General features: G+C 37.6%; 2 protein-coding genes across 7 annotated transcripts in view; one reads left to right on the top strand and one right to left on the bottom strand.

The window, feature by feature from the left end:
- Positions 1-482: 482 nt before the first annotated feature.
- The window catches only part of LOC100741021 (histone lysine demethylase PHF8), a 31,001-nt gene continuing 3,506 nt past the window's right edge, over positions 483-27,977 (bottom strand). The window contains exons 9-14 of one of the 4 annotated variants that reach the window (XM_003490027.4): positions 27,612-27,820; positions 27,322-27,524; positions 27,043-27,090; positions 26,559-26,742; positions 24,797-26,468; positions 483-1,116 (exon numbers count right to left, since the gene is read on the bottom strand). In XM_003490027.4, the coding sequence (XP_003490075.1) occupies positions 26,389-26,468; positions 26,559-26,742; positions 27,043-27,090; positions 27,322-27,524; positions 27,612-27,820 (724 nt within the window). In that variant the 3' untranslated portion in view covers positions 483-1,116; positions 24,797-26,388. The remainder of the gene's footprint in view (positions 1,117-24,796; positions 26,469-26,558; positions 26,743-27,042; positions 27,091-27,321; positions 27,525-27,611; positions 27,821-27,977) is intronic. The other 3 variants (XM_012386380.3, XM_003490028.4, XM_012386381.3) reach the window with 3 other exon arrangements.
- Positions 6,371-14,997, top strand: LOC112212948. Of its 3 annotated transcripts, XM_033321092.1 has the most exons (4): positions 6,371-6,593; positions 14,020-14,071; positions 14,137-14,376; positions 14,472-14,997. In XM_033321092.1, exons 1-3 carry the CDS (start codon positions 6,410-6,412, stop codon positions 14,348-14,350), a joined length of 450 nt encoding a protein of 149 aa, XP_033176983.1. In that variant the 5' UTR covers positions 6,371-6,409; the 3' UTR covers positions 14,351-14,376; positions 14,472-14,997. The 3 variants fall into 3 exon arrangements, 2 of the variants coding, with proteins under 2 accessions (XP_033176983.1, XP_024223865.1); XM_024368097.2 differs by having other exon boundaries at positions 6,372-6,593; positions 14,137-14,997; XR_004461844.1 differs by lacking the exons at positions 14,020-14,071; positions 14,137-14,376; positions 14,472-14,997 and adding exons at positions 6,947-7,171; positions 10,004-10,545 and having other exon boundaries at positions 6,379-6,593.

The raw sequence follows: 27,977 nt of genomic DNA on the forward strand, positions 1-27,977 counted from the left end.
TTTACACAAATATCCGCGGTCTGGTTACGAGACGCGGCAGTTGTGCGAGATTCTTGCTACGAATATCCAGTTTCAAAAGTTCGATTTTGGCCGCGAAATGCCGCTTCTGAGGCCGTTCTGCGCTATACGATAGATTCGATGGCAAAAAAAGACGTTGATTAACGCGCGCCAACGGAACCGCGCGAGGAAAACGGGACGAAAGGACGCGTGGCAGGGCACGAGGCGAAAAGAGGAGAGAAAGGTAGAGAAAACGCGACAGCGAAGAGCGGTTCTCGGCTCGAGATACGAGCATCGCGGACACGGCTACCTCGGCGACTTCTACGCGTTAGCTTCTAGATGGTGTACTTACCTCTGACACGGAGGCGGTTTCACGTAGCTTGCCTTCTCTGTGCTAGCGTAACACGGAGCAACGACGAGAAACGCAAGGAACACAGCACTCAGCAGCATATTCGTCGAACCGCAGCGCGTGCAGCTGCAAGCCATTTTTTTTCTCCACCCGGCCGACCCTTTCACACGATCCCTCTTCTTATCTCGGTCGACTGTCTCTTCCTTTTCTTTGTCTCCTCTACTTCCCTTCTTTCAACAAGTTCCTCTTTTGCTTCGAATTCGCAAGACAACGATGCGGCAGTAAGCGCGCCACTCGAACCAACTTTCTTAAATTCTTCGTTCGATCGTCTGTTTACCGCTGCAACATACCCTGTATAGTTTCGACGACCTATACACCGTCTCAGTTCGAAAGCATTCGTTTCTTCGCCCTTCCTATTTCAGTCTCTGCTCCTCCTTCTTCTTCTTAGCTCTGGTTACCACCTGTGCTCTCCGTCCGCTTCTTTCTGTCGCCTCCTTTCACCCTTTCTCTCTCTCTCTCTCCCCCCTCTCGCACGCTTAAGCTCTGCTTTTTTTTGTATTCGCTCTTTTTTTTTTGTTTTCGTAACGCTTTGTTCTATCGTTTCGTTTCTGATACTCGAGTTGTTTGCGAGTACGCTAGCAACGTGGAAAGGTCGAGACGCGAGACGATATTAGAGCTTTTCTTACTTTTTGGAGATCGGTTGTGGTACCGGACCTTCCGTCTGACGCAGTCTGCGGGGCGGTCTCAGCTCCAAGGCCGCATCATCCTCCCTGAAACAGAAAATTCGTGCTTCGATTAATCTTTAACACCCCCACTGTCGCGCTTGGTTTATACGATTCGCCTGTGGCACGCGACATTTCACTTCTGCCAAATATCGTACTACGATGTGAAGACCTATTAAGCATCGAATAACAGGTTTTCCATTTTACGGCGTATGTTATCTGATTATTCGCGTTATTTAACATTTTTCAGTGAACGATACTCATCCTACTACGAGATATCTCGTACTTTGCGCTGCAAGTTTGGATTGATTGCGATTGGAATAAGTTTGAGTTGAGAATTATTAGAAAGGATGACAGAAAATTGTATGTAATAATATTTAGATAATAATATAAAGATTTTGTGAAATTCCACGTTTCCTTTAAAAGTTAATCAACGTTACTTGTTCAGAAATGTCCATGCCGTAAAGCTCCATTTACATGAACGAAATTTCGCTTAATGCCAATTTATCTGTTTATTAGCCGAGCTCTTGTCGTTTTAAAAAATTACCAAACTCCCGTCGTACGAATATGTAAATTGTAAGAAACAGAATCATAACTTTGCTTCGTGATTTTATTATTCGCACTTTTTCCGATTACAAAGGAGATAACGTTATGTACAAGAAACTGGAAATCCGAGTAACAAGCCAACTCGTTTTTCCTTGTTAACTCATTGACATGCACATTAACCGCCAGGAAATCTGAATCATTGCGGCCGTCTCTTGTTAATTGCCACAATAAGTAGACTGCTCCATTTCCCAGTATTTTGAGTAAATAAACGAAAGATCTTATAAATTTATAATCGACTGATATTCATGCAGTAATCGTGTATTGAACTTTCTTTCTCTTCCGATAAATACAATTTAAGTATAGAAACTATCTCCTTGTTGATGCAAATTGTCCTATCGTCACTCCCTCTCTATAAATGAAACCTCACAGAGAACTAAATCATAAATAAAAAAAATATTACTGCAATTGTGAGCTGTTTAAACCAAAATTTCAATGTACGAATCCACTCTTTTTTCGAATAAAAAAACGAATAAAAAAATTATTTGAAAATCAAACGGAACCGAGAGGCGAGCGACGAAGCTCGACCACCCATTTGATGCAACAGTCGGAGAAATGGCCGCGACGAGGGTCGGCAGAACCAAAGAGGAAACAGAACAAATCGCGCCATTCTATTCGCGCCTTTGAATAGAAGGCGAAAGAGCTATTGGCGGTATGACCGCTTAAAAATAACGTGCCGGTTACCAATCACTGACGCCTAATCGTAAACGCGTGTTCTTTCCGCTGGTCGGTTGGACCGATGTTCAAGATTCGTCGAGTGGAAAGAAGAGCCGATTATCTCGTCAACGTGTATGCCCATCTGGATCGACTCGCATTTTCGTTGGCTTTGCGTCAGAATCGTTCGTCAAGGTGATAAACGACGCTATCGACGAGCGCAAAATCGACCAACGATCTTGTTGGCGATACGCGCGATCGCATTAGGCCGATTAGGGAAATTTCCATGAGAAACGAACGAGCAAGGTCGAATACGCATCGCGAATCGCTTAGAGGATTTATCGCGGCGCCGTTTCACCAGCAATCTCGTTAATTGGAGGCCGTCGGTGAAACGGCGAAAGAAACCGCTGCGAAATGTTGCATAAAGAGTGGCGAGCGACAGAGTTGGCACGTGTAATCCACCACAGACAGATGATTTTATTCACCTATGAAAATTATGTGTATTTAGATGTCTCGTTATCTGAATTTCGACGAATCAGAAATATATGTTAGAGTTTTATCTTTCAAACAAATCGAAGATTTCATTTCTTAAGACACGACACAATCGAAAATATGCGATAGAATTCTATCTCACAATATATAATAGAGACAAGGTGTACAATCTCGATTGAAAGTTCACGACTTTGAAATAGACGGTGCAGCTGGCGAGAATGAAAAAACAGAATTAAAAAAAAGAATGACGATCACGAGGACAATATGCCGCGAACACGTCCAAGTCATGACGATTGCAATTACTGTAATCCGAACGAAGACGGTAACGACAATGGTGGCGGTAACAGCGACAACTCGATTCGACTGCTTGAAAGAAACCAACCGCCAATTGCAGCTGGAATATACCTATATAGGTTTAAATTTAAAGCAACACCCATTAAACACAAGGTATTTAGCCGCGATCGCAATAACATTCACGCGTTTACTATCACGCGGATAAAACGTGCATCGACCAACCGTTTCATTTCCACGAATAACATTTTTTTAAACCTGTCTCTCGTTCCAGCTGACTTTCTGTCGCAAGCACACGTGGTCATAGTACCGCATCTCGCCATTCCAACGACGATTTCATTGGATTCGCGATTTTCAATTCGATTCTCTAGCCAAGAGAATGGACAGAATCGCCACGAGAATTGATCAGCCGAGTGGATCGTTTACGCGACGCGGACACGCGATATCGTAAAACTATACAATTTCGAGGGCAGAAAGGTCATCGCTGCAACGTAATACCTACGCGCCTAACGATTCCTCGATCTCTGTTACCGACACTGCTGTCGTCTGCTTCCTTCCTTACGAGGTCTCGATCGATCGTTCGATACTTACGACTCGACGATAGTTTGCTGGCAGAAACGCCAAAGTTTTGCTTTTCCGGAATCCTTGGCCGATTTACAACGATAGCTGTTGCAGATCGTTGCTTGAGTCGAGGATATAACGAAAAACAATTTTAATTGACCGCGACTTAACGAGCAGTATGTAGTCACAAGTTGGGAAAGAAGGATTAGTCGAATATAAATAGGTCCGATTTCGAGGAATTTTGGATGATGGAAGGTCGGTGGTGCTCGTGCGGGGAAGGTGCACGGTGTACGGTGCACGATGCACGCTACGCAGCAATAGGTACGGTACGCGACTAAATCGGCCGAGAAGGTACGCGGCTTCTTTATGAGCTCGTGATAGGCCGTGCGCGAGGAATGCCCGAGGAATGCGCAAGGAACGCTACAGCCGAGCCCCCGGTATCGCGGTCCCGATTGGTCCCGATCGGCCCATGTCGCACCACCATCGTCCCGCGCCTCGTCGATACCGTCACAGATTCGAATCTACTCTCTTTCCCCTCTGACAACAACTTTTCGTTACTCTCAACGATTCTAGCCACGATTCTAACCTCATCCAACCTCTTACACTCAACCATCTATGTGCTAAATTCGACCGGTCAAGGACACGACGATGGTAGCTAGAAGCTATTAGCTACGACATTTGCCAGATGTCGTCCACATATATATCTGGAAACAATATATTTTAATCTATTCTGTTTCTAAGCGTTGTCGTATTTCAGAACGAAAGACATAATTTATGTTTATGTTCTCATCTAACTTAACATTATCGTACCCGAAAACGAAAGTCAACATTCACTTTCATATTCTAACCTAATCTAACGTTATTGTATGTGAAAATGAAACACAAAATTAATATATACGTTCTAACTTAACTTAACGTTACTGTATTTGAAAGCAAAGAAGCATAATGTATATTCATATTCTAATCTGACGTTATGATATTTGAAAACAAAAGCAAGGTTCGCTTGTTATTCGTCGAAAGTGATACAGTAATACTAGGATGTATTTGTTTCAAGGTCTGTCGGTCAAAAAAGAAAAAAGGAAGAATAAAATAGAGAAAAAAGAAAAAAGGTGGCACGTTCGTGTCGCTTTCTTTCGTGGTTTATAATTGCCAGTAAAAAAAGAAATATGGCCGTGAAAGGAACAGTCACACAAGTGAAAGCGAGTTTGAGAGAATAAGCACGAAGTACGGGAAGACTAGTGGATTGGATAGAGGTGACAAGGTGCGATAGATCTGGTTCAAGTTAAAAGTATCTGATTCGCGTGCGTGCGGCGGCCAGCGATGTTGCGCGTATCTCGTTGCTTATTATTCGCTGTTGGCAGCGAAGTGGGGACAGCAACGCGCACGTTGCTTTCGCGGCGAAAGACTCGTGCTTAAAGGAGTTGACTAAAAGAAGAACGAGGAAAGCAAGGCAAAGGGAGAGAAGAGTGTCAATTGCGCGTAAAAAGTCTTCAAGTTTAATGGCGATACGCGGCGACCGAATGAACGTTGCTCTAACGACAATCATTCTATTGGCTATTTTTAGCTGGAAATAGGTCGGAGTGGAGGGCTCGCGGTTTCGAGAGGGCACAATGACGATGACGACAACTATGACAACCAGAAAGAAACGAAAAATAATCTGTAGCGCGCTCTTTAGAATTCTCGTTCGATCGAATTACAAGGCACGAGAATATGTTTGATGTGAAAAACCACAAAGTAGAAGGTCACGATACGACAATAAGTCGTATAATTGTCGATCGTTGTGTCGTGTACGAAAAGTAACGACAAATTAATTGCCATCCGTGTAATAAAACTGCTATTATTGGATAATTCACGAACGTGCGTTTTATTCAAACGTTGCGACACAGCTGCACACCTGTAGCCTGTAACGCGTTGCGAACAATCAACAATGGCCGAATATTCTTCCCTTCCTTTCCTTTCACGATTCGACCTATATGTATGACGATGAACGTGACCCAAACGATCAACGTTCACGAATATTCGTCCTTGACGAATATTTACACCGAATACATATGCTAAATAATTCGCGACGATTACGCCGCGAAAGATTAACGAATTTAAAGGTATGTCAAATAATTATTATCACTGAATTGAACATGTGTCCTTGAATGTCAACGAAAAGCAGAAAAATGCGAGATAACTTTGGTAAACATATAAAAATCAAAATTATTTTACGAATCTGCTGCAGAAATTTGCTCATTAGTAATGATTTAAACTTAAATACTAAAAAGATACTGTTGATGTTATGCTGATCAAGCCATGCGTCGATTATGCACGAACTGATTAAAAAAGAACGTGTCAACTCACGAAATAAAATTGATCACTTCTACATATTTTTCTCCTTTTCATCTAACTAACCGTAATTAACTGAATAAATTTCGTTATGCAGAATTGTTTTTTGAATCGTTCTCCCATCGATTATTTAAAAAATGTACGCGTGACACGATCCGAATTACTCTACCCTTAATTCGGTTACGAGTGCTCCAAACTCTCGAAAGGTGAAAAAATCGCTAAGAACGTTGGTGCTTCCATCTTTTGAGGAGATAACGTAACAAAATGTACAAGTCGCTAACAGTGTTGATAGTAGGCAATAGCGGTAGTAGTCGATAATGCGAACACTATACATCTGTTGGTAATGTAAAACTTTCGGTATACGAAACAAAAGGACACGTTTACGCAATAAAAGACGAATGTCTCAATTATGGATCAACGAGCCAAATCCAGTCAGTTCAACTGGTCCAAGCAGCAGCGTATGTTACGCGTAACGGAATTTGTGTGGCGAGAACAGCGATTCGTTTACTTAAAATTTAAAGTGATCACGGGATACAGTGACGTGGCGTGTGCATCGGCACGTATACCGAAATGTGTGCTAGTCTATGTAACAGGTAAAGCGTGCGTCGAGTCGCGTCTCGCGTCCTATAGCGTCCAGATGAGCGAAGGCCTACGTGATATGTAGATACCATGAGATGATGCAACATCGTTTCGATTTATGTATTCATCATTGTTTCTGCTTTTCGGTAAAACCAAATTAACTCGGTTAAAATCAGAGAATTCACACATTTTCTTGTATCTGTTTAGTCGATGAATAAGAATAAAAATCGCTTTATTCTTTTTAACGAACAGCGTAGGGTTTAATTCGGATTAAAATCTATTTTGAAACATCTAACGTGGAAAAATTTCGTCGTTATTGCGACTCGTTCGCCGATAACGTCTAATCACGATAATTCTGATTTACCAGGGCTGATTTGCAAGGAAGGAACAAAATAATAAAGCGCAATTGCGCCAGCCCTCGATTATTTCATTGCACGTTGACGTCAAGTTATACAGCGACCAATCATCGAGCTCGCGCATCGACGAGCCCCCAGTGAAGATCGACGAACACGCGTACAATTTCCTCACGATTTTAATGATCAAGACTCATAGAAGCTCGATATTTGACCTTCCCTCTTTCAATGACACGCTAGTTAGTCAAATAAAATTCATTGTTTCAAGTATCTCTTTATATTATATCGTTTGCTAATCTGTTGACCGTTTCCGGATCGATCGGTAACTTTCTTTTTGAAAATCGAATTCGTGAATCCATAAGTGGGACTGCGGATTCATATTTTCGATGCAAATTCATATTTTTATATATACAAATAAACAGCGGTATCTAGATAGAGATTTATATTCTATTCCTTATATATTATAAAGATGCAATATATTATATTTTTATACGTATGCGTAAATGTAAAATAAAATTAACAACGGCTTATAATATTTATTTATAAAACGAGATGTATATCACTAGAAGCATTCTTCGAACCTGCGTTTTATTTAACGATTTCACAAAGAAACTTTATATTAAATTTACGTATACTTTTACGATATTTTATGTTTTCCTGTATTATGCATATTTTCTGTATTTCTATACATTTCGACTTCCTATAAATGTATAAGTATACGTTAGTTTACCGATAACTCGCAAAATCGTTAACTCATCTAATGAAAACAAATGTAATCAATTTGTTTTTCCAATTAAGTTTTTATCATTGTCTATAAGGAGAAAGTTGCATTTAAATAATGATGAAAAAAGACGAGAGTAAGCCGGAATTTAGGCCAGTGACAAAACGAAACGAAGGTACAGCTGCCAACTTTTACTCGAATCTCATCTTCTCGGTCGAGGTTCTCTACTACCTACGCGACTATCCGACATTCGACCCATGACGTTGCAACGTGACGTTCTTCGCGCGCTTCTTGCGTGTTTCGTGCAACATTCGAATTATTGCTGTTTCACGGTTTTGAAATTTTCAAGCTTATCGCTCATTTCTCAGGATTTTACAATCTCGAAAGATCATACTAATACTGTTGCGATAAACAGCGGACTGAAAATCACTCCAATATAAGTCATGATTTTGAAAATATAGATCTAGTCGCATATTTCAACTATCGAAAGAGTCGTTCTCTTTGTTTCATAATTAATTAAATATTATAATTAGAATGCGAATGTTTATGCATTTATGGGAAATTAAAATATACAAAAATGTACAAAATAATATAACAGAACCTTTAAAATGCGTAAATTCAATCAGCAGTAGCTTATTTAATTGGGTACTGAAACTAAAACTTCATTGAACCAACTTCATATAACCGCAGTTCGACAAAAAGGCTCTCCCGTAGTCTATGAAATTAAAGTCTTCTAATTTTCTAACCGGACAATCTCCGTAGTAACAGTAACTTGTCAATTTCTTGCTTCTTTTTTAACTTCTACGAAGATTTTTTCCTCGATACTATCGACTATACGAATTGAAGTTGCCGCGACTGAAATTGCATCGTCAGTTAGCACACATCTCATCGTACGAGATTGTACAAAGTCTCCTAGCGCTTCTCATTACGTCACAAGTGTTAAAATAACCTGCTCATTGGTAGTAGACGATCGAACATTCGTCACGACCATGGTATCGCTCAAATAAAATCACCATCGAAACACGCGAGAACAGTGAAACCTGCAGACACTCGATAGTATGACCTTTTGAACTTGGCATCGATACTCCAATCATCGTGATACGTATACATACTTACACATGTGTAAAAGCAATGCATGAATCGAATAGTGCAAGATTGGAATAAGAAAAGTTCGAAGATCTCCAAAAGGATTAGGACATATTTAGATTCTTTGTATAACTACGTCAAATCTTAGAGGAGAGTCGTAGTTGTTAATTAAAGATGCAAAAGCACAAATAAAAAGAATGAAGGAGAAGGTGGAGGAATGAGAGTCGCTGAGGATCGAGCCCCCTTGGTTGAACCAATCGCGAGACGTCTCGAAACCAACGCCTACCAATTCGACCAATCGGAGATTAAGACTTCCGAAGGCACGACCGCGCGTATGTATCCGCTTTCTCTGGTCGTAGAGGGTCACAAACATCGTTGATGATTGACGGAGCAACGCGTGACCGAATTAATTTTACGATCGTTCCTGTCATTTCGATTTATATTGGTACAACATAAATGCATTCTATCACGTGATGTGTGCGCTTGCTTTGATCAATTAATTCGTCTGCTGTCATAATCGAACACGTTGAAAATGAGAAGCTGTGAATCTTTCCCATACGACAGTTCACAATACTACAATATGAAATCTAATAATACCATTAGGTCGACCCTCTAACTTACTTTGAAATCAATTCTGGCAACTTCTCAATTGTGACATTGCCATACCATTGCCATACCAACATTACTTAAGATAATATTCATTGAATCATTAAGCGGATATCGTTTGGACGGTCTCGTTAATTTCATCGCAAAAAAATTGTAATTTGTAAAAAAAAATAGCATTCCGACACGTCCCATTTTTTTTCTTGTTTTTGTTTTTTATTATCTATTCGATAAGTTGCAAGACTGCCGAAACGTTCGAATGTGATCATGTCAGTAAACATTAGCGTAAAATGCGAAATACCAAATTCAAGGCTATTCTTCCTTCTTATTTTCTGTGCAAAAGTTGTACAACATATACGAGTATGTGCGTGTTAGCACCGATTGGTCTAACAACTATAATCACGTGTAAAATGTTCTTTGTCTGAACACTTGCATGTACGTATAAAAATTCAATCTTCCGAACTACACTCAAACTTGCAAAAATTTACGTTCTATTAAAGATAAGAAAAACACATTATGTAAGACGTTCTAAAAAAAAATTGAATTTCCGTCCAATAGGAATCGAGTTAGCGGTGGCGAACGTCAGAACACGTGTTTTTGAATGATATCGAGAAACAGTCGAAACGCGATAGATCGATAAAATTGTGTTTCTTTTGAACAGGAGGCGAACGTACCTTTGTCCATACTATCGGTGAACCAGATGGAAGAAAGAGGAAAAATTAGCACGTAACAAACCCACTCACACCCCCGGTTAACCACTCTTAAGATCGGAGCAAACGAATCGCACAATCTTGAAAGCGAAAACACACGCGATACAAATAGCTATCAAGGAAATGCTACAGATATTAAACACGCAGTAGATACCGTTGATGACGAAATCAAATTAATCGATTCGTTACAGAAAAAAGTATTCACTATTCACTGTTCCGCGTTGCGTATGTGACTGACCGAGAGTATCCAAGTGAACCTCCACCGTTCAGACTCAGACGCTCTTTCGCTCTCGTCCCCTCTTTCTCCTTTCCTGTCCGTCTCCCTCTTTCAATCTCTCTCGTTTCATCCCACCCGCTCCTTCTTTTTTTGACGTTCATTCGTTTTATCGCCCTTACTGATTGTCAGTCTTTCTTCCCCCTCTCTTTTTTTACATTTGCCAAATCCTCGTTCTCTTGATAAAGAGGTAGGCATGCCCATCGTGTGTCTACAGTGTCTCAGAAAAAAGCAATCAAATTTTTTTGTCTATAAATTATAATAACAGCGTTGCGTAGATTTAAAGAGATGGCAGAGTAATGAAGTCAATATCAAAGGGAAACAAATGAAACATTATCTGGAAGAACTTTCTTTTTTTAATCTTTCCACTTACGTTCAAACTCGGTCTACACTCATGGACAACCCGGTATGAACTGGTTTGCATCGACGTGTATGTGTGCATCGTGGCGTCTAGCCAGACATCGAGTTTACGCGAGGATCAGCGAAAACAACCGAAGGCGAACCACGTGCCCACGATGCGAATCATTCACTAATTTTATCTCGACCATAAACGAGCAAAATTTTTGTTTTTATCGTTATAGATTTATTTACTAATTCGCTTAATATATTATGGGGAAAAAGTTTGTGAAATACTATCGAAATATAGTCATTTCTATCCACATACTGTACATACAGATATTTTTCCATTATGCGAACAGTAATTGCGAGAATGTAATCTATACGAATTTTTTTCTTGTGACCTCTCTCCAACTTTTTGCACGATAGATTAGACAGATTCGCCAGACAGGGAGAATACAAAGTCGTTCTCAATATCATTTAATTTTCTTTTTTTGTCGTAATAAGATAATTTTTTAAAGGCTCGCGTCCCATCCATAGCTTGATCTTTGCAAATAGATTTTAAACGTACGAGGGCTACCGAATCGATACGAAAGGAACCGAAGATACCACGTGTCGTTTGAACACGTTACCACCGCGTACATTTACAACGCAAGTGCCCTCTCTTTGATCGCAATAATTGATGCTGCATAACGACACGCCGAATTAATCTGAGAGTTTTTTAAAGAATGGATTTTGTGTCGATAATTTACCTTATCTTGGTAGTTACACAAATCATACAGTAACTCATTTTAATAACTCAACTCGACGACGATAACGATCGGTCCTCTCCCGTTATAGAAACGCGTGACTCCGAGAATCGATTCACTTAATTGCAATGTTGTCTTTGAATTGGCAATAAAATAAATCGTATAAGCAGAACAACGGTATTTGTAAAATTGCACAAACATAAAAAAAAAATAAAAAAAGAATAATAAATATTTACAACAATCCGCCTTTCTACGAATATTTATTTTGATTGAAAAGAACGGTTACTTGTTTTTCGATAGATGATGAAAGATATTATATACATACCGTTCGAAATAACCTCAGACTCTTTTTTGATGCGTCCTTAACCTCGACACTATTTCGTCGAAGAAAAATTCCTTGCAGAAATCGAGGTGCAATAAGCAGAATAAACATTAACTTCGAGTCACTTGAATGATTCTCATCGGTAATGTATTTCGTTCCAAGTTATTTGCACTACGTAATTTTAGATCGTAAACATGTGGCAAGAAAGTATCGCGTGCACGCTAAACATCACACTCTTCCAATACACGTGACTTTTTGCCTATGACAGTGTTGAATATCTCTTGTCAGCAAGCTAATATCGTTAGAGGTTAGGTACCAGTTCTATGTTTCACGATTATTCCTAACACGATTGTATGGATTAAATAATCGGCCGAAGGAAACAAACAGGAAATAACGCACGCACGGTAATGACGTCGCGTTTAAACGAGAGAAAATTGCTATTCGAAGGATTAAAATAACGGAAACGATATGAGCACACCACGGCGAATCTTATACGGCACTGGCAACGAAGGAACGTAACCTTCGAGAGATACGAACGCTCCGGCGTCCAATTGCTCACTGACGCACTGGCGTGAATCGGGAGAACTTTTATAGAGTTACCCCTCGTATCGATATGTTTCGCCGGTAAAAATTATGTATCTGCCGTAATCTATTATAGTGGACTCTTCTCTGATACTCCCCTCAACGTTTCATTTTCTAGAATCTATTACTTACATACTGAGTCCATTTACAAAATCATTTATTAACAAATAATATTAGTGAATTAATAAATTACAAATTATAGGTTCTAGACTTTTCCATAATTTTACGATTTTACGTGAAATGGGATATCCAGATATCTTTGACTTATAAAATTCACTTGTAAAAAATGTCGTCTGTTTTATCATCAAACTTATTATTATGATGCAAGAGAATTTATTAGTAATAATAACTTGTAACTCGTGACTCGTAGAGTTTCATTTTAATGATATTACTTCAATTATGCAAGAAGTTAGGTATTCTTTGAGAAATTTTCTCCTTTATGTTAATTAAAATTAAATTATATATGCCAAGATTAAAGAAAGCAGTACAAAAGCTTATTCCATTTCTACACAAAATTTGTGGCAATTTGTAGTGGTATTTTATATAGGTTATATTTTATTAAATTATATCATTTAGCGTAATTAGCGAGAAATCATTCCAAGTCGCCTCCTGTCCCTATAACGCAACAAATCAGAAACATTCAACAATAATAATTTCAATTAACCTCGGATCCCCTAATTGTCATTGTTCAATTGATTTCGTCTGGTGGGCCGAGAAGAATAAATTGGCATATAAAGAATAGTAGACTTAAACGACAGATTTTTAACGTCAGTGATTCTGCGTGACCGTGTGGTCGGCTGATTTTCCTAATGTCACGCGATTACGATTTCGTCACGTGATCTAAATTCGCGCGCATCAAGTAGCCTGCTTTATCGATACATTCGATTTGGCTTGCTTATATGTCATTTCATCTTCCATTAACGATCCAGTGAATAATAACAAAATAATATCGAGTGTTTAACGACGAATGAACGGAATTATTTTCCAACGTTAGATACAATTCGAACGTATGTAAAAGTTGATGGAGAAGGTAATCGTGTCGCGAGTCAAAGCGAGCCGTGATGATAGCCGTTGCACAGTTGTACAGCAAGTGATTCAAAGTCACTCTATAACTGTTCGTATTTATATTTTTCTGGTAAAGTCATCGAGTCTACACGTGCTTGAAATTATCGTGAATGTTTGTAGCAATGTTTTTAGCGGCTGACATGAAATTTTTCCACGATTAAACGATTCGATCAATTGGTCAGGTCAATAAGAGTGGAGGATTACTCGGGTCTCCAAGTACGTTGACACAATGTCCAGAGTTCTTTGCGCATATGTGTTTGTGCGTGTATGCGTGACCATATACATATGTATATCCGTATACGTAATACATACTGAAATGTGATTTACTAGCTCTGGCGTTCAATTAATTTGAATGCCGTAATAAGGCACTTACGTGCATTGAACCTTGGACTACGAGATAAAGTTATTCTCGTAAGTCCACTATCCATCAGCCTTTGGGTAATTAATTTGCCTTGAGGAGTCTGATTGGACGAAATGTATAGAGAATGTATCGGCTCCGGGGGAACGATAAATAGGGAGAAAAAAAAATTACTGAAACGCAAACAAATCTTTGAATATTCGAATTATATAAAACCCGTGAGAACCCAGACACGGAAGATTATCTCAGTCGTTAAATGTTTAACCGTTTTATCTTTGTAGTGAGAAAAGAGAAGAGAGGGGGTACGATCACACGAATCGAACGGGAGATTAGGTTGGTTCGATAAAATGCGCAACTAACAAATTTGCACACCTATCAATTACGATTTGTCTTCACAGACGACTTACCGGGTACCGAGTTGATATCGATCGAGTTTATCACCAATTGATCCACGATGACGACGCAGTTGGTAGCCTTGATGGGTGCGCTGCCCGCTGCAACTCAGGCAACGGCGAGCTCCTTGCCAAACAACCAGCATCACTAGACAATCAAACGAACGACCCTCAGCTTCTTTATCTCAACTTTCCAATCAACTTTGCGCTACACATATAAAATATGCGTACACGTACGCAAGCGCGGTAATGCGAAAAGATAGCAGCTCGGAATCGGAAGATCGTATTACGAAATGAGAAATAATATATCATTTCTTTTTTTTTTTTTTTTGTTTCTATAGATTAAATTATGCAGTGGCATATTAAATCAAAGTATTTCATACGCCGAACAATTATCAAGCAATTTGTGGTTCCACTCGAATTAATTGGACAAACTCCAACGTAACCTTGTATTAAAATGTTCCATTATTCGATATTTATTCGAGATATTGGTTTTTACCGTGTGGAAAAATTTCTTTGGAAATTTTATTACACAACTTTCTCATTTTTCGTACAATTTCATGTTGATTTGCAATTTTACTGATTAGATATGCTGCCATCGACATTCAAAATTATAGCGCGAATTTTAAATTGAAGTTTAATATTCACATTATCTCGCTATTCAGTTCTTAATGGGTTAAATAACGTATTACACATCATATATGTATATAATGTACTTTTCCTACTACGTGCAGTCGTCAAACCTTACGTGGCCCCATACATAGCGATTTTTATATACTGTTAGATGATACTCTTTCCGTTTTCCGGCGTTTTCGGAAAGTCTAACTATTGTATTCGTCAAAACTCTGAGTTCGTCATTTAAAACTGGAAAAGTCAGCGACCAGATCGTGAGACTCAAGCTCAAGGGCCTCTGCTCCATAAAGTATCCCCTTCCCGACCAACTGAACTTTCACTTAAGACCTAAAACAACAATTCCCACTCTCACAATAGATTTTTCCACCGAGTTACCGTGACCGTTGCCAACCACCGTGAGATCGTTTCCGAATCCGCATATTCGAAATTCGTTCAAGTCTTTACTCGTGTCCATCTCCTAACCAATAATTGTTTTCTCCTCTGCTGAATATATCCTTAGAATTTGATACTCTAAAACAATTATCCAATTATTTCTTATCATTTCTTAATTTTATCATTAATTATTCACACAAATTCTTGCTCGCGCAATTATTATCCATGTTGCAACATGGTTTGCCCGAATCTATAAGAAGCAACATATGTATTGTCGTCTCAGTTCATTTAGGTTCAAGTTTGTTTAATCACAATCATAGCTATTACCGTAAACGATATAACGCAATGGTTTTTTCTCCATCGCCGATAAGAAATGCGAAGATACGCGAAATATATGTTATGTGGCGTTTGTATGATGCTAGGAACGCATTGTTGTTACTAACAATACATTTTCACTAAGATACAATAAGCACCGAAGCGAAATTTTTGATAAACTTTACAAGCGACAAGTTACATGACTATCCCATCAGCTAATGTGTAACACAGAAATCTATAACTGAAGCTACAACTCGTAACTTGTCAATCTATTATTATCGAAATTATTAGTCGATAAATTATTGTACGATAGGTTCCTGATGAGATCAGGTAAATAGAGTTCTATTGCATACATAACAGGTTTACGTATTTAAGTTCTATTTGTGAGCTGTTCGCGAGCTCCAGGGAGAGACAGTGAGATTATAATACCTTTAATGCAACGTTGTATAAACAAGTAAAATAATACAATTAATAAATAATTGTCGAATAGTCATACTTGCTTAGGATAGAATTAAGAAAATTTATCAATTATCGATATACGTATCACGTAGGTTGTAAGATTCTTGAATAAAACGTACATGTAAATGTAAACGAAGATGTAATCGCGAGTGACCAACAGCCGAAAGTCATGAATAAAATAAATATATTAATAATATATACATTATGGCACATAGAATGAGAAGTTTACCGCAATATTCTCAAACGTATACCATTGCAAATTAATTTATAAAATTTCCTTTCTTGTAGACGTTCCTCCACTTTTGGCTTTGCTCACACCAGTAACTTTTTCCATTCGTTATTACTGGCCAATCTGAATTTTCTTTCCATTCTTTAACACTAATCAGTCTGAGATTTGGCTGTTTTGCAGCTACGTACTAATATTTTCAACAAACGATAAAAATATTAATATACTCATTCATTGCTGCTTATATAAGACTACGTAGACTGTAGACGCTTGACTTTATTAACAGACTGTAATTTACTTGTAAAATTAAAGCGGAAAGATTCGGGACAACATTGATCTCTATTAGAGTTATCGTAGAATATCATGGCACGATAAATGTCTCTAACGAATTAACAAAAATTAATATTAGTAAATGTCAAATATTTTGGAGTAGCTTCGTTGAGTAGCTTTTGTATAAGAAGCTATTGTTATTCTGAGCACATTTAACAGATAAGTTGTACAAGTTTCCTTAGAATCGATAGCGAGGCTAACAAATATACGATAAGCCTCTCTGTTAATCGGTTTCAATCACGATAGCCTCGCTATCAATTTCAAAATGGCTCGTTCAACTTATCTGTTAAGTATTTCATTTTAATATAGTATTGATAAGATTTTTAAATAAACAATTTAAATTACATATAACAGATCTATATCTGTATATTCTACAGAAAGACAGTAAGTATCGCCTTTGATTGTCAGTTTGCAGAAATCAAAACATTTATTGCTATAGCAAATTGACGAAAACGTAACATTACAATAAAAATATAAGAATTAATAAATTGTAGGATATCGTAATAGAAAAGCAGTTGTTTGTGTCAACGACGATGACTGTGCAAATGTGGTCATTATTGTCCATATAGAGAGTTGATTTGCTATCCTGATTGTGTGTCAAGCAAAACGAAAATTTAACCCATTAAGAACCAAGGAGTAAAACGAATGCATAAAATTTACGCAAACCTATATTACTGAAAAACTGAAATAAATGACTTACATATTACCCAGTTCGTTAAGCTACAAAAAGGATATATTAAAATAATAAACGGGATCAGAGAGATTCTACGTGCAGGAAAATAATTGAAACGAGTTCGAGACAATCGCGTTTACAGTACGTTCTGTATATTCGAACTTTACGTTTTCTTGCACGTGACAATAAGATGAATAATAAATCAAAATAAGATGAAAATGAGGAGTAACAAAGTTGCGTTGGAGGCTGCAGTTTTTGGAAAATCAAGTTTGAAAACTTGTCAATGGGAAATGAAAAACAAAGGAGGATGTTAGAAAATGGCCATTTTTGGACTTCCTTGAGTACAAAAAATTCTAGAAAATTCAAGAAACTAATCCATCCGTTACACTTGATCTTCACCTTTTCCACATACTGAATCATCTAGGAAATGATTTTTTCGCAATTCTGCCGGTAAATCAATCGAAGCTTGGAATCGAGCCAGTTCAGAGCATCACAGGATCGTTGTTACGTTCATCAACTTTGCACCCGCATGCCTGTGCTACAGTGTCTTCCAATTCGGTTTTATCTTTGTCAATTAATAGGTAAACAAAGTATTTTTAATTATTCGACTGCCTTTTATTCCAATGCAATTATTCGGTTCTATTTCAATTTGATATTTTTGATAGTGAATGGAATCGAATGCTAATTGCAATCTGCAATTCAAAGTCGAACATCGAAACTGACAGATGCAATGGGGAAACGTCTTATCTGTTTACGTCTTCAAGCTAGTATCTGAGAGCGACTCTGACTGATTTTTCGCACTTCATAATTACTTCAATGTGTTTACATTAATTCTGTTTTTAGACCGAGTGCAATTCGTTCCTGACATACAAAACATATATATGCGGATACAAAGTCAGCGAGCGTATCGTTCATCATTGTTCTCACGTAGCAACTATCTAGTGGTATTACAGCAGAACTTCTGAGATATTACGATGTCGATATAGACGAAAAATTATCCTATAAGTGAACAAGAGTATGAAGAAAATGAAGATTAAGTGTAACACACGAGTAAGTTTGCCACTTTTTCATCTTCGCACTCATTTTCTTTTTAACTTTCCTATCGCATTTTGGATAAATGGTAATAACACGCATCGTTCGTCGAAAGATGCTATTAAATGTCCTGTAAGAATTTATCGTTCGCAAGGAGGTCTAAAAGTGGCCATTTTTCAACATCCTTCTTTTTCGTTCCAAATCCCTGACAGTCGTGGCTGAACGTGTTCAAACTGTATTCTTTGGAAAATGTGATCTTAAACAGAGGAATTTCATTTTATTTTACGGGCTTATATTCGCTCGAATATGTAACTTCTTACAGATTGTCTACTGCTGTCTAATTGGAAATTAGCCAAATTCGTGTAGACTTGAGTTTCCAAACTTTATTTTCGTTTGTGTGTGCAATTCTGCTTTGTTTCATTTTTGTCCCATTTGGTGTCATAGAATATTTCAATGGTATCACGCAATTGTCTGCTAAACTATTTATTACAGAAAAGAATATCTCAAGTAATACGTACTTTGTTCGGAGGAGGACATCTTACGATGACCAATAGATTTGTCAAGGAGTTCGAGACCTCAATTTGTTTTTATAAATTGTATATGTTTTCATTTAGCTAGGTTTATAGCCCACTTCGAGGCGAATTCAAACTTTCTTTTCTTCAGAAATTCAAGATGATCTCGTTCCTCGTAGCACTTCGTCGATACAGCTGCATTGTTATTTCTCTTTACAAACAACAATTTTCCAGAACATTCTTAGTTCCTGTTACAATCTCGTGGAATCGGTATTAAGAATCAATATTATTGTATCTGGCAGTGCGTGTTTCTTGTATCGGTATCAATTCAATTTACGATGGCTCATTTCGTTTGGAATTATATTTCAAGTAATTTCATTAAGTATGTAACGAACCATCGAAAATTAATTTGATACCTTTGATTTGAGCCACGGACGGCCCACGCTGAACTTCTCGTTCGGGTCATTTGGATAATTACACATAAGAAGAAACATTATCGCGAAATGTTTCATAATATCATTAATTGGTACATAATTGTCATGTTTAACAGGATTATCATACTGTGAGCCATCGGTGGGTCATGCGGCATGATGATGCGTCTTTGGATCGCACGATGGCGTTGCTAATTTGTTCAAATCGGCCATCGTTTTTCTTTCATTTTATTTGTCATTTTTTATTATTCAGCGAGAGTCTTAACGTAATTCAACTGGGTAGGACATACGCATAAAAGTGTAGCAACCCATGGCCGTATAGAAAGTTCCAGGATTGAAGCACATGTGTTGGCCGCATAGTCCGCGAAACGACTTCCGAAGACAGGACGTCGTAAAAAAACAAATCCTGGGACTTATTAAAAAACCTGTGAGCCTTCGAAGAGAAAATTTATTGCTTTATTGCCTATGGGTTTCTCCATCCCCACCTCGGAAGAAAACTTTCTCTTCCGAGCACCTCGGTATCCTGCAAAAAGCGAAACGAAAAGAAGCTCGCAATGGTAGTCGCCGGTAGTCGCTGGTAGTCGCTGGTAGTCGCTGGTAGTCGTTGGTAGTCGTTGGTAGTCGTTGGTAGTCGCTGGTAGTCGCTGGTAGTCACTGGTAGTCGCTGGTTAGTCAGTCAGACAGATAGCCACGGTTAGTTGTATCGAGTTTGTATGAATTCTGTATCAAATCTGCATGGAGCCTGTATCGAGGCGCTATCGAGACAGTAGCACTTTAGTTCAGTGATCATCAGAACTGTATCGTCATCGCTTGAGCTCCATCTCTGTCACGTTACGATCCACCTCAAATTGGTGACCCCGACGTGATCTGAACGAAAGAGGTGAACGTGTTTGGGCCGCATAAACATTCTACCGTAAATCAAGAGTGTTCATAATGGCAAATGGCAACGATGAAGGGCGCGCAACGAACACCACGGACAGCACAGACACAATAAATCAACTTATTCCGCGTACCTCCACTACGGCATCAAGGAATAGCGACGTAGCTTGCCATGTTGCAAGTGTGGTTCGAGGTGGCGCGCATCACGAGTGACAAATCGAAATTTACCGCCCACGTTGCGAACCTTGGCGATCAATAATTAGGTCAAATCGCGGACATAGTGCTAGATCCGCCGGCGACGGGACGATACGAGAAGCTCAAAAGTGAACTCGTTAAAAAACTGGCCGATTCGGACGGCACGAGAGTGCGGCTGTCGTTCGAAGGTCAAGAAATGGGAGACAGGACACCGTCCCAATTCTACAGGAACCTGAAGAAGCTGGCCGCTCCATCGATCTCGGACGATCTCGTTCTGACGCTTTGGAAGATCCTTCTTCAGTGAATACGCAACAGGTCCTGGCCGTCATAAAGGAAACAACTGCAGCAGTCCTGACCACGGTGACAGACGGGATCCACGAAATACGCCCGGTACACGGACAAATAGCAGCGGTCAGCGAGCAATCGAACCGCGCCCTAGACACGGTGCACGACCGGGTAAGTCGATTGGAAGCGCAGATTAGCGCGCTGCTCCTCGACAGTCGTCACCGACCTGGGTCACGCTCGCGACGTCGCAGATCGCGCTCGAGAGAAAGACTGCAGCAGCCCGGCATATGCAACTACCACAGAACCTTCCGTGATCGCGCGAATAAGTGCCGTTTCCCCTGTAGCTGGAACCAGGGAAACGCGAACAGTACACGCGGACAGTCGTCCGATGGGGCGACCAGCTTCTTCAGGTTCCAGTAGAACTGAGACGGTGTCCTGTCTCGCATTTCTTAACCTTCGAACAGCAGTCGCACTCCCGTGCCGTTCGAATCGGCCAGTCTTTTGACGAGTTCACTTTTGAGCTTCTAATATCGTCTCGTCGCCGGTGGATCCTAGCACTATATCCTCGACTTGATATAAATATTGATCACCGAGGTTCGCGACGAGGGCGGTAAATTTCCTTTTGTCATTTGTGATGCGTGCCGCCTCGAACTGTGCTTCCAACATGGCAAACCACATTACTATTCTTTGAGGCCGTAGTGGAGGTACGCGGAGTAGTTGACTTATTGTGTCTGCGCTGTGGCGTTCGCCGTTTGCCATTATGAACAGCCTTGATTTACGGTAGAATGTTTATGCGGCCCAAACACGTTCACCTCTTTCGTTCAGATCACGTCGGGGTAACCAATTTGAGGTGGATCGTAACGTGACAGAGGTGGAGCTCAAGCGATGCACACTCCGCATCGAAATAAACATTGTTGAAAATAAACACCGCAGTAACTTCAATAGCACATCCTCCACCTCAAAAGTATAAAGCGAATAAAAATTAGATTTACCATTCATCTGGTTCCAAAATATAAATAAGAAGTTTATATAAATTATCCTCAACGATCAACACGGAATTAAGACGAAGATTTTTCGAGCGATATATCTGGAACGTAATGAAATGCAGTAAGAAGAAAGCAAAGCGTCAACTGAATGTTATATAAACAATGTTCAAAAATTTGCTGGCAAACAAGCAAGAGGATGTACTGTGAGAATAGTAACATTTTGTGACGACTGTCCGAATAAATCTCACTTTTGTTTACTATATTTTAGCGCTAAACATCGTTTTATGCAAGGGCAGCTACTCAATACACGTGTTGCAGCACATTCAAATATTTCGGAAATTGTTGATAGTATAATTTTTCTTTTGTGCTGTTATTTCTTCATGGCTCACTGTCACAGCGAGTTGATTCCTTGCATAAACGAAACGCGCGTTAATGACTGCGGCCGGCTCGCAACAGTTGCTACACGCCTTCTGCTCGTTAAATGCGGGCATAACGTATGAAAATCGCTTTTAGACTAAACAAAAGTCTATCGCTGACCATTGTATCGCTACAGTTGTTAATATCTTTCCTCGCCAGGGTAACCGGAGGGGTTCCTTAAGCGAGGAAAGATTACCCCTACTCCCACTGCCATGCTCAATACAATCGAAAAGATAAACTCGCGTATTGACCGAAAAGTTACATATACAAATAAGATCTTACTGGTGTAGGCAGTGACAGCGGTAGTGGTAGGAAGTTCCTCGCTCTCTCTTAAGTACTTCTTCAAACTTCGTTCAAAATGCCTTGTTCCGTGCTGCAGTTAGTGTTGCGCGTTCTACTCGTTTCTGTGGTTGCTGTGAATGTTTCAAAGTTTTTCCTGTTGATTTCATTGGAATCTTAATTTAATACGCGAGTACATCCGATCGAAGGGAAGAAAAACTGTCCCATACACAATACTAGAATTATTGACATGTTCGCAATTAAAAAAAATTGTCGAGCCGATTTAATAATTTCATACTGTTTAGGATTACACGTGTACGTAGCACACAGTGCGCTGGGTGTAAAATCCACGAACCGTCATTGATTTTATATCTCTTTAATTATATCTTACTCAAATAAATGTGTGCATTGTTTTTATATTGCATATCATATATATATATTATCCTTTTTTCTTCCTGCTAATTATTTTTGTACTTCTATAAATGTCAACTCATATTTCATAAACATTTCCAATGAATGTAATCACGCGAGTAATCCGTGGTACACGTGACCTCAACAGAGAACGACACTCGTCTATAACGTGACTATGCCGCAGTACTCGATGTGTTAATATTGATTTCAAAAGATCTGGTTAAACTTCGTCTTAGAGCACCACTTGTTTTACGATTGTTTTCGAATAATCTGATAACAATCGCAATCGATTTTATTAATTTATTTAAATATCGATATCTCATCCACCTTACCAATTTCGATGATTTTTAGATATGTTGTCCGTGCCACGATACTGAACAACTTTTTCCTATACATATAATCGTCACTTAACCTTAGTTTCCGCGATATTCGCAAAAAAACTAGGTAGCATTATGATCAATTCTAACTATACCCGCCTACTATATATAATATGCTATATATACTATAATACTATAACCGCGCCAAATAACGACAACAAATGCTAACGCACACACTGTCATGAATGTACAATTATTCACAGAAACAGAGACAGAATTCGCTATAGTACTACCAATGGTTTTTTGTTCTGTGCCAGTAGAATATCTGGGAAACTAAGGTCGAACGAGGGTTATATGTATAGGAAAAAGTTGTACAATGTCAGTTTCTACGCATATTCAAAAATCATCGAAATCAATGAGGTAGTAGTGCTTGTAAATAATTTCCTCGAACTGTAATAACGCGCAACTTTTGAACCAATGAATTACGACACTGAAAGTCGTTGTAGATATTTCGTTTTATTCATCGATTATTATCAGATTATGTAAAAAAAAAAAAAAAAATTAAAAACAAAAGTGGTAGGAAACTTCTGTTTGTAAACAGAAGTAACGATAATGCATATTATTAGTGTGACTTCGAGTTATGTTTACAACCGTATCGATAAAATATTGCGAAGAACGAGATCTTGTTACGTTCAACGAAAGTAGGTTTTGAACAGCAGGAAATGACCTTGAAACACCGACACATTTAGGTTAATGAAATTCATCTTGTAGTAGACTACAAACGTGGTTCAATGAAAACATATAGTTCCATACAAGATGTTCCCCACGGAACAAAGGTAAGTTTTACTTGAAACATATTTTTCTGTAACGGATAGTTTAGGTTTAGAAAATAATTACGTGCTTCGTTTCAAATGGGACACCCTGTATATAGAAGTAATAAGCATAAAAATTGAGACATTTTTTAATTTCACATTTAAGTAAAACCAAAATCTGTTTAATTGAAGAAAGACTTTTGTATAGACATTTAGTCTTGTTGAATATCGATTAATTGATATCTTTTCATATCGTACATAGTATCGTAATCTTACTCTGCTTTGAATCGGCCATAAACAGAGTGTAAAGTCCTTAGGCCATATAACATAAAGATGCGTTGCGTATGAAGTCTACTCTGTTATCTTACCTATGATTATGTATAGTATACGATATATCGACTATTAATTTATAGTTGTTGATTTATTTTTGTTGATTTATGATTATATAAAATTTTTGTAAGAGAATACACTTTTTCTTATAATTCGGCGTAAGTGATCATCAAAGCGATTTGACAACTCTTTTTGCAATGATTGAAAAATCACTGTGCTAAATTTACGAAACTATGTAAATAGGTAGTATGAATACTAACCAACTTACTTGATATTTGTTCTCTACGAAACGTTATTTGTTTATATCTTCACATTATTGTCTAATAATAATTTTGCGTAATACAGTTTCAGAGTTAAATTTTATGCCATTTGAACATGCCAAAAGAAACGAATGCTCGTGATGAATCTATTTTAAGTTCAAAGTAATACTGATATATACAGAAGTATTACTGCAGAGGCGGAAGTCTCCCCATATGTTTGTCAATGATAACTGCTATTTAGGGAATAAACGATTTCATTAACGATACTTAAAAAAGACAGTACTAGGATAAAATGGAAGGTCTAAAATGGAAAATCTTCAATAATTCTCTTCTTAATTCATATTCGTCCAGTTTACGATAAACGATTAAAAGATTGCATTGCACGTTTTGATTAGCGAAGTGTATCGAACATTAAAATAGAAGTATTTAATTAGATTTCTTGTGTATGGATAAGGCAAGATGTATGTTTTAATCTGACGATGTTTCATTTGGAAGGCATGCATTTCACTTACCTTGTGAACGTCAAATACACGCGATAGCGTCTTGAATATTCCACGCGGTCAAAAGGAAACAATTTCACGTCCCAGTCGGTATTATCGCATATTACAATGAATTTCCCTTTTACTATTGATTCACTGGCTCACGATCGTTTCACAATTTGTACGCTATACGTAAATTCTATACGTATATACATACACTACGTGTTGAAAGCACCATAAATTTTAGAAGAAAATTTTTCGAAGAAAAGACACGAGCAATTGACACTGATTAGAAAACAGATATTGAATACGATTAAATCGTTGAAATACACACTCGCAGATATAATTAGCGATGGACACAGAGAACGAACGGTCGATAGACTTTTTCGCGAAGACACATCAAATCAACGAGAAATTTTACAAAACGGTCAGCATCAATCAAGGTACTACTGAATACTGCTGAGTACAGATAATTACACGCATGCGCTCACACTCCTTTGCACTTTACATTCAGCGGGAAGTATGAAATCCATACATCGCATCTCGCATTTATAAACGTCGCAACGAATATATAGTATGTATAGTAATTATAAAAGAAATATATTGTATACATTACTGTGAAAATTATATTATCGGTGTTACCTTTCAATTAATAATAATACATACAAATCAGTGATTATAAATGAAAGACTGTGTCACCTTTTAATTAGTGTCATCTTTCAATTAATAATTATACATATAAATCAGTGGTTACAAGTGAGAAATTGTGTCATTGATAATGAAACTGATAATAAATGAAGACAGACAGCTGCAATTTATATGTGTATATGTGTGCAATGTTTGTATTCTTTTGACATATGAGCATGCTCAATTACAAGATACTAATAGATATACAAAAAGGATTACATTAGTTTATAAAAATGAAAATGAATCATATTCTACAACACGTTTAGTGTTTGTTCAAACGTATAGAGTATAGGTGATTGAATAAATTATTAAATATTATAATATATCAAAGTGAATATAACTTGATATAAACCGAAGATAGAAGTAAGTACAAGACGTAAATATAACGAAAAGCACATAATCGAGACCAAAAGTTCTAAGTAAATGTATACAGAATACAGTATCGATTATCCCACTGTTTTTCGTTGTCGTGCAGCTATTATGCCATACAAAATTTGTTGCTGCTATTATATAGTGAATTGAAAAAGATTTAATATACTACAGCCTCTTTACAATTAGATGGACAATGTTGTTCTTTCGTTAGTTATAAACAAATAATGCTTTAAAATAAAATTGTACATTTATGAAAAGCTTCAGCAAGTGTTCGCTACAACATAAATAATCTCTTACTGAAGTAGTCAAGTATCAAAACATACAATATATACATATATATGTATATATATCTTAAAATTAAATACTGCGATAATAAATATAAATATCTCGTTAAAAACGATCGTAATTTTAAAAACTAGATTCTTAAGATAGTTATACTACCTTAATGATTTCAACATATTTACATAGCAATGTACATCTATTACATATGTAGTTTTTGTACACAAATCGAGAGTGTAATGTGATGTATAGTCCGTTACGTCCATGATTTTTTGCTATTTTTTAACCTAGTGCATCATTTTGTGAAGTTTTAAAATTTTTCCTAAGCGTTGTTTCGCCGTTTTCATTCCTTTCTTTGGTTTTCGTTCTGAAAATTAAGTAACAATAGTATAACAATAGTATTGATTTTGATAAAATACCAGAAGAAAAAATGTTCTAAAATAAGGAAATATCTTACCAACTGGAACTGGGGCGGCTAATTTCGCTTTAACATCCTTGAGCCTATTAGGACTCGTTAATATCGAGCCGAATCCGATGCTTGTTTTTGCGGTATTTTCCGAAGATGTGGCCGATGTACCAGTTGCCGAAGTTACAGATGAATTCTTTTGCTTCTTTTTATTATATGTCCGCTTAGTTGTGCTCTATTATGTTATACGAATTAAAGATAAATTAGTTTCACCTTAAATACCGTTCAACGAAATAGAAAGTAATATAATCAGAAATATAATTTACAAAAGTATATCATAAGTATATTATAAAAGAAGTATAATTTGCAATCAAATATTCAATAAAATCAATAGTAATATCTGTGTACCATAGAGTTATATGTATGTATATACATCAAATATATAACATATTACTTTTGCTGATATTATGATATCGTATTCAAGATACATGCAACACATGTTATGAAACGAAGAGTGAAACCGTAATATGCCTACCAATTTCTTCTTGGAGCCCTTATCCATGTTGTTATCCAGATAATCGTCCTATGCGATATGAGTATGCAAGAAAGAAATAATCATGGAAATACAAATGAATGTAAACATAGGATCACACATAGAATGATAAATGAGTTAATTTGTGTTATAAAGAGGAACCTATATTATCTATCGAGTTAAGAATTTATTTGATTATTAATTAACGTGACGATCAGTATAATAATGAGAATAACAATAACAAAAACATCAACAAAAAGATAAAAGCAAATTTGTACATACCGATTGTTTTGCACGTTTCGCTGCCGCTGCTTCGAGCCCTTTTTCGACAGATGTTTTCTTGACACCTTCTCGAGCTGGACGATTCGTTTTTGGCAAGAGAGGTCCTACTCTGGCTTTTGGATTCCATGCCTCGTCTATTTGACTTTTCGCTTTAGGTTTAAAAATAAAATCTTCATCGTCTGAAGCGTCTAGAGTCGGGTAAACTATACGGAAAATATATACATGATAATGTTAATTATCAATGCAAATGCATTCGCATGAAGAAGTCATCTTTTTATAATTTTACGTACTAAAATCATCGTCCTGATGAACTTTATCGATATTTTCTATAGACTGATCGTCATCCTCGCTAGTTTGAACTTTCGTGATTTTTGTAGATTTCGATGTACTATTTGATGTAGTTGAATAACATTGTTCACTGAAGGATAGCATCCCGGCAATTGCTTCCCGAGTCGAAGGAGATGCCCTACCAGAACTGGTTGTTTTCAATTTATAAATACTAGGACACCAAAAACGTAAAACATAACAATGCTACACTATTAAAAAGTAATACACTCACGCGCAAGTGCGCATATTTACATATTCACGCGTGCATATATACACTTCTGTTTGTTCTCTTAATAAAAAAAAAAAAAAAAAAAAAAAAAAAGGAAAGA

Source organism: Bombus impatiens, unplaced genomic scaffold (genome assembly GCF_000188095.3).
Source record: "Bombus impatiens unplaced genomic scaffold, BIMP_2.2 scf_0389, whole genome shotgun sequence".
In the NCBI taxonomy this organism is placed as follows: Eukaryota; Metazoa; Arthropoda; class Insecta; order Hymenoptera; family Apidae; genus Bombus; species Bombus impatiens.

Coding starts and splice junctions, on each gene's coding strand:
- LOC112212948 (XM_033321092.1), top strand. CDS start 6,410: ATGGATCAACGAGCCAAATCCAGTCAGTTCAACTGGTCCAAGCAGCAG. Junction 6,594..14,019: donor TGTGCTAGTCTATGTAACAG/GTAAAGCGTGCG, acceptor TTATCTTTGTAG/TGAGAAAAGAGAAGAGAGGG. Junction 14,072..14,136: donor CGAATCGAACGGGAGATTAG/GTTGGTTCGATA, acceptor TTGTCTTCACAG/ACGACTTACCGGGTACCGAG.